Here is a 7494-nt window from a genome sequence, read left to right as displayed (position 1 = left end):
CATTATTGTCGCTTATTGTGTTGATTATTAGCTATTTGGTCTTTAAAATGCCATAAAATGGTGAGACTAGTTCATCAGTGTTTCCCAAAGCCCAAGATAACATCCTCCAGTGTTCTCTTTTTTGTCCACAAGCCAAAGATATTCAGTTTGCCATCATAAAAGATTAAAGAATCCAGAAAACCAGAGTTTTCTACTTTAAAAAAATTACTGAGAGCTTAAAGCAGCAGCTTCTCTCCCGTAACGTAGCCGGAGTTTACAGTAATGTCCGTTCCCTGTGTACACATGATCATCAGCTGGAGGATCCAGTCCTTATCAGCCTCCAGTTTGTTTGCTCTCCAACTGTCTGAGCTCCCGGATGCAGAGCGAACGGCCTCTTGGAGGGATTGTCTTCGTTGGCAAGGCTGCAGCTTTCTCCTTGTTGTTTGGATTCTGTCATGTGTGACGTTACAATGGGGAGTTTTGTCCCGGAGCCGTGTGTGAGGACCGAGAGTACACTATTCATTAGGATTTCTATGGGGGACACACACTCGTCCATTTATAATGTATTGGAACTCCTCTTTTTTTTTTCTTTTTAATGATGATTTGCACTTTTTGTTTTTTAATGAGTAGAGCTGCTTTTCTTCTTACTGTCAGTAAACAGCAGAGAAGGACCAAAAATGCTCAATTGCTAGTAAAAAGTTACATAAGTAAAGATTGTAATTAAAGTGCTAAAAGTAATTAATGCAGAAAAATGTTCCTTCTTACTGGCTAATATAAATTAACAAGAGCTTTAGTCAAAGAAAATCTTGCACCTGCTCTTCAACCAATCGATTAGTCGCAGGAAATTAAATCTGCACGTTATCTGTAGATGAGCTGAGGTGTATTGTGGGAAATGTAGTATCTACAGCTTTTAGAATAATAGTTTTAGTCAGTTTTAAAGCGTAATAAGTGAACACTGTGTTGTTGCAGCTTCTAACTTGAGAGTTTTCTGCTTTTTCTTGTCGTATATTAGACTAATTAGGCCGAAGCTGATAAAAATCTTTAATGAAGTCTCTGAAAGTTTTTCTTTGTTAACATCAATAAACTCAACTGATAGTAACACGCTGATTACTTCACCAAGTCAGTGACATTCTGGGAATTTTTGCTTGACAAATTTTTGTCTAAACAAACAACAATTCAATAATTAATTGATGATGAATTAAGCGTTATATAACAAAGCACAAATGCAGTTATTTTCTGGTTTAAGCTTCTTAAATGTGAGAATTTGTTGCTTTTCTGTCGTTTACATTACAATCAGCTACACATTTTGTTTTCTGGATAGGTCAAGACGACTTTTTAAAGCTCGTGATTGTTATTTTTTTGTATTTTTATAGAACAATCAAAGAAATAATCCAGGAAACAAGTAATGATTTTCAGATGAGCGTGTGGGGATTGTTTTTCTCTCTGTCAGGCCTACTTACCTGCAGAAATATAACAAATACTCAGTTTTGTTTTTGAAAAAGGGCTCTGTAATTTCACTAAATACACGTCTTTGAGCAATCATTATTCAGACAGGAGGAAATAGTGCATTATTGGGGGGGACTGTTTTCATTTGATGTTCTAGTGAATGAAGTACTACAGGAGTCAGATCTGTCAGTCTTTGATGCACAACAGTTGTTAGAAGGTTTAATAAATGTTTGGATTTGATCATCACCAGCTTTAACCTTTTGCGTCACTGAACTGTAAGCAGCAGTTTTTCCTCTCTGTGGGTTTCAGGCCTGATCCGGTTGCCACCTTGTCCCACTCTGCCATTTGTGCTGAATGTGGGACGCTGTTTAAACAGCCAAGGTCAGGAGATATGAAGGCCCACAGAGGGAAGGTCACATAGCTGAGCCAAGTGCGCCTTTAGAGTGGGTTTTATAGGGTGGGGTAACCACGGCAACAGTTTAGGCATTGCCGCTCATAAAGAGACAATTGCATCAGGTGCCGTCACATCACTCCACGGTGTCAAAGAAAAGCCTCAAGAGGACCAGAAGTGGAAGAAGTGCTCCAATCCTTAATTTAGCGGCAGTAAAATCCCTGCATTCAGACTTGAGCCCAAGTAGCTGCAGGAAAATGTCGTGACTCTGCAGAGAAACGTTCCCTGTCAGTGATGTATTACTACAGATGATGTTATTAGATTTTGAACACAGGTAGATATTAAAGTGCAGCAGCTCAGGAGGTTCAAACAGGAATCTGACTGGTCTTGAGAAGATTGCTGGGAGAGAAAAAAGAATAAAAAACATGTTCTGAAACAAATCTGTTTCCAGTTTTGGAGGAGTTTTCTTTTTTCTAAAACAGTGGGTCATTTACATGAAACCATCAGAGAATTTTCAAGGGGAAATGCATGTTTGTTGGAAACATGACGATCTGGGTTTTTTCTTCCTCAGGACGGGCCTCTGGGGGATGATTATGCATGACAGTGATGGTGGTGGCTACAGTAGAGACAATGAGTCTGTTGCATTATTCAACATAAATCTATGCATTTCCTTGCTATTTCTGACCATCTGAAAAACAAAAACGACTTGAGTAAAAAAACTCAAGTCTTATTTTGCCACTGGTGATATGGTTTTGGTGTCTGGCTAAACCTCTTTGCCATCAATTCAGTAAGAGAAGAAGAAAAACCCAGAGTCAGGTCAGCTTGGATCTCTTTATTTCTATTTTTAAATCTTCTCTTTCTCTTCAGGTCTCTCATTAACCCTCAAGCTGGTTTTGCTCTTTTAGTTTTTTTCTTTTTACTTACTGTGGGCTAATTTTTCCCTCCAATATAAACCTGACCTGCACCTCTATGGAAATGGCACAACCATGACTATTGCAGAGAGAACTCAACTGTGCAGGATCACAGAGTTATGATGCCATATGTCAAACAAGGGAGAGATGAAAGTTGAATTTCAGCCCAAAGTCCCTGAATATTTTTGTCATTTGATTGTTGGTTGTAGCTGAGTCACTAAAGGCTTCACAGTTGCATCAAGGAGCTCAATTTTTTTTTACAGAATTTGGATCGCGCAAATGGCTTAGTTTTGCCCCTTTTTTAAATAAGACATCTAGAATAAATTAAATTTGCAGATGAGGAATTTAAGGACCGCCAGAAAGTTGAAAATCCGATGGTTCTTTTTGGTTTTATTGTTTTTGACGATGATAAATTGTGTAATTTTGCCAGTTTCTGTAACAAAGATAGGTTCAGACGATTTTAATGCATGTATGTCAAATTCAGAGATTAATTTCCATGAGTCTGTTTTGGACCCGTCAATACGTCTGGCTCCAACCAGCTTATTTGTAAGCAGTCACAAGCTACATTATTATTATTTTTTAAGCTGATCAGGTTTTTTTTTTGTGTAAAATCTTAATCTGTGAAGTAACGAGTAACTGCTAAATAAATGTAACAATGAAGTGCAACAAGTATAAAGCATGAAACAGAACTCGTTGCTTTCTCTCGAACATTTGTGGCAACATCCTTTAATTTTCTGGTTAATTTCTCTTCCCAGTTTAGCGATTTTATACCACGATGACATGAGCTGTCTTCTGGTTACTGAAGGCTTTAAGCAGTACTGTACCTCGGAGAGATTAACCCGTCATGTCGATGTGCCAAAGTGCGCATGAGGGTGAAACCAAAGGTCAGAAGCTGCCAAATCTGCATCACCAAACAAACACGGAACGAGCAGTTTGGATGCCGAGACTGATTACGCCCTAAGCTCCCAGTGCTGGCCGGGAGTCTGAGTCTGTGTGAGAGGGCAGCGAAAAAAATATGATTCGAACTGAAAAGTGCTGATGTAACCAGAGGCTTGGGTTTAATCTGATATGTAATCCTCTTTTTATGAGATTTGACGCAATTCACATCTCGCTGGCTGAAGGAGCGTGTCAGGACTTTGATTTCCTGCGGTGCAGCATTTGCATCTTAATGACTCTGAAGTGCGACGCTACGCGAAGCACAAGTGCCGCACTTGTTGGAGGTGAAGTCACAGACTCAGAGCAGGTTGTTTAGGAAGTGCAGCTTGTCACGGTGGATGAGGACAGCGTGCACATGGGCAGGGGGACTATTTTAGTCCGCGAGGCTGTAACATGAAGCGCCGACCCCACGTCAGGATGTATAAATAACTCGCTTTTCACAGACTCAGTGTCTGTTTACATTGTGTGGTGACGGACCGGGCTGTACATGCCGGAAGACAAAGTGTGCATGAAGTGCGCCGTCATTACATTTAATCCTTTCCTCCTTGTCAGCTGCGTTGCAATTTGACATGTGACACGTGAGCGCTTGACTCTGTTCTGATCTTCACTGATGTGCTCCTCTGCAGCCTGACCTGCGACTGGCAATGGACTACATGAACAACGCCTCCAACAGCTACAGCTCTGGAGACACCATGAGCTCCTCCTTAGCCAACATGACCATCAACGACCAGCACCACCAGGAGAACGGAGTCGCCAAAATGAAAGGTCAGACTCGAGAAACACAGTAAAACCAGTACAGCCAACAAAAGCCATGTTTCCACCCACACTACCTGGAACTGTTAGTTTTTTTTATTCAAGGAACTTGTCTGCATGTCCGCTGCGATCTAAAGACCAACGAAGATCAGGCAGATTAGTCAGCTTATGTATGAGAAGGATGCCTGTTTTTATGTCGTCTTTATGTTACCCATCTGTTGTATGATTTCTTCTGTAGCTCCACGTTGGCGTCTAGAAGCACAGTAAACAACAGTATATAGCGACAGGTTTTTAAAAAAATGACGCCCACCAATCAGAAATGTTCAGCGCTTTAAGCTCCACCCACAAAGTGCCTGGAGTTCCTCCAAAGGGTCCTCGTGCTTGAAATGCAGATAAAGAGATGCTTTTTTTAAGTTAATACACACAGTAATGATGACAAAAAAATAAACGCGACAACGACGGCATGAAGCTCCGTTTTCCTGATAAGATCCACACTCACTGAAAATCAACAAAGTGTCGTTAGCAAGATGTTTTTCCGCCTCCATCCTTGTTGTCCAGCATCTAAACTCTTCTGGTGATGGAGAGCAATCAGTCCAAAAGTTTTTTGTTCAGTTGGGTTTAGAGACAGCAGATGATTATTTTGATACTCGTCATGTTTGTCACCCATCTGTGAGATACACATGTACAGTTTCAAGCCTGCAACACACTGAATATCCTGCTGTATGTACTAGAAACAGTGTTTTAGAAGTAAGAGCCCAGACAACTGTCCTATAGGAAAATTGTGTCGCTGTAACTCGCAGATTATTTAAATGCAGCAACAGTTATCTGTGCATACTACGTCAGATATGAATATAAATATATATATAGCTGTCTAAAAGAGCTGCAGTGTATTTTAATATACCAGCTGCTTTACATTTGCAGTTCAGATCAAGCCACTGTTATTTATGCTGCACATTTAAAGCAACAGCCGGTGAGCCGAAGTTGTTTTCCAACAGAAAGATAAGATTAATGCTACAAATTCATCTTGTAAATTTAAATATTAAGGTTAAGACCCTACAGTATTATATAAAGTACACAAATAAGTGACTAAGTGTATAATTGTATGATAATATATAAGTGTATAATAATAACTCAACTCTGAATGTATGTGAAGCATCTACTAGAATAAGTTTAAAATATGAAAAGGACATAAGTATAGTTTTATTCTAGTATTATAATTAAATTGTAAAAATCAGGCAGCAACATGTTTGGATTGTTGCTCCTGGTGAGTGATTCAAACTGTTATACCAACATTATTAAATACAGATTTCAGCGGCACACTGCAAATATATGCAAAATTATAATAATATTTAAACAGCATTCCACTTTTATGCCGTAGACAATCCCAGATTCTTCTTATATATGGAACCGTGACTATAATAACGAATGAAATTATTATTTTAATAAGCAAACGCGAGCAGAGTAATAACATTTAATCATATAAAGGCAACAGAGTTTCACTAAAAGTTGATTTATGTAAAGGACAACAAGTGATTCTGATATGATGTGTGATGTAATGGTCGTGCTTTTAAGTCGAGCTATTGAGCACTTAATAAATAGTTTATAACACATAATGTAGGCTCTCTTCCTGTGAAGCATTAATAAGTGGATGCTGTTATATAAGCAGATAATGAAGTATGATATAACTCAGCTGAATAAGATTGATAATCGCTGATAAATATTGTACATTAATAACTCTTAACTGCATTTTAATGTGTTTTAGCAGATAATTATAGCTGTGTTTGTTTTACTGTCTGACTGTGGAGCCCACCGGTTAAAGGTTATTGTCTGTGGCTTCACATTAGAGCTCTAATCCCAGAACATATTCTAATTATTGTGTCAACGACGAGAATTTAAGCGTCCATCTTCTTGAAAGTCAGTGTAGTCTGAGCAGAGTCGGGGCGGAGGCCGAGCCTCAGAGTCTCAACTGTGCTTTGTTGTAATCTCTCTTTACATAATGGATAGAAGACATGCTCGACTGCAGCTGCACTGAGCTCTGTAATCCAGGCATCTGGGTCAGAGTCCTGAGAACGAGCCCTGTCTCCATCCTGAGCCACTGTTCGCTCCCGATTCACTCCACAAACAATCAGGCCTTCAACGCTGCGCACAAAACAGCAACTTTTTCAAAAGGACATGTCATGACTGAGGAATAAATGTCAAAGGCTGCGTCGAGTGTTTGATCCTGTAAAACGACTCATCGCAGTCCTGACAGATTGTTCAGCCTGGAGCTAAAAAATCAGCTTCAGCCGATCAGCAATGTGATTTCTGCCTTTTTGTCCCAATCAACCACATGACCAATTAGTACGTAGCCTAGCTTTCCCCAGTTTACAGCCCTCACTAGTGCAGTCGTTCTCCCCGTTTCCACTCTGCATCATCTCATGTATGAACAGGAGGCAGCGAACAAAGTCAGACCCACCGGCAGACGTAGACACATTTATCAGCGCAGAATCACAAAGTGAGTATCGAACTGACCTCTGAAGGTAGGAGATGATGAGTGGAAAGCGTAGCACTTGTAGTGTGAGGTTAGTGGTGTGGTTCTGGTTAGTTCATGGAGATGTAGAGCTTTTTAGAGATGGTTTCTTCTTAGCTGTGGAGTCATGTGGAGTTAACTGCAGTTTAGAGCTTTTAGGTTCTTTCCCAAAGTTTCCAATCCCGTCTCCTCTACATGGCAGAGCATTGTGTTCACATCAGAAACATCACTTTTGGAGGTTTTATTGCATAATTAAGACCAAATATTTCTTACTTTTGAGACAGGACTGTGTAATTATAAGTAAAGATTTTCCTCTGATGAGAAAATGTCTCATAATTAGGAAGAACATCTCATACTTACAGGATACAGTGATTCTCTTACTGTCTAATAATTTCATTTTATTTATTTTTTAGTCTCATAAATATGAGAAAAGATGTAATGTGGTTGTTCTTTTACTTTTACCATCTCCTTTGTGAGTTACTATCTCATCATTACAACAGCTGCTTCTTATAAGTATGAACTTTTCAAAGTTTGAAAACTTCTTCCATTTCAAAGTAATTCATTGGTAA

General features: G+C 39.4%; 1 protein-coding gene across 12 annotated transcripts in view; it reads left to right on the top strand.

Annotated features, from left to right (window-relative positions):
* Window positions 1–7494, top strand: part of mapta (microtubule-associated protein tau a) — a 41827-nt gene that overhangs the window by 8503 nt on the left and 25830 nt on the right. For 11 of the 12 annotated variants that reach the window (XM_008293626.1, XM_008293616.1, XM_008293624.1 and 8 more), the window contains exon 2: window positions 4290–4428. In XM_008293626.1, the coding sequence (XP_008291848.1) occupies window positions 4308–4428 (121 nt within the window). In that variant the 5' untranslated portion in view covers window positions 4290–4307. Of the gene's footprint in view, window positions 1–4119; window positions 4177–4289; window positions 4429–7494 lie in introns of those variants that run through there. The other variant, XM_008293615.1, reaches the window with a different exon arrangement.

Source organism: Stegastes partitus, unplaced genomic scaffold (assembly GCF_000690725.1).
Source record: "Stegastes partitus isolate 25-593 unplaced genomic scaffold, Stegastes_partitus-1.0.2 Scaffold898, whole genome shotgun sequence".
Taxonomy (NCBI): Eukaryota; Metazoa; Chordata; class Actinopteri; family Pomacentridae; genus Stegastes; species Stegastes partitus.
This window is presented reverse-complemented; position numbering and strand designations above follow the sequence as displayed.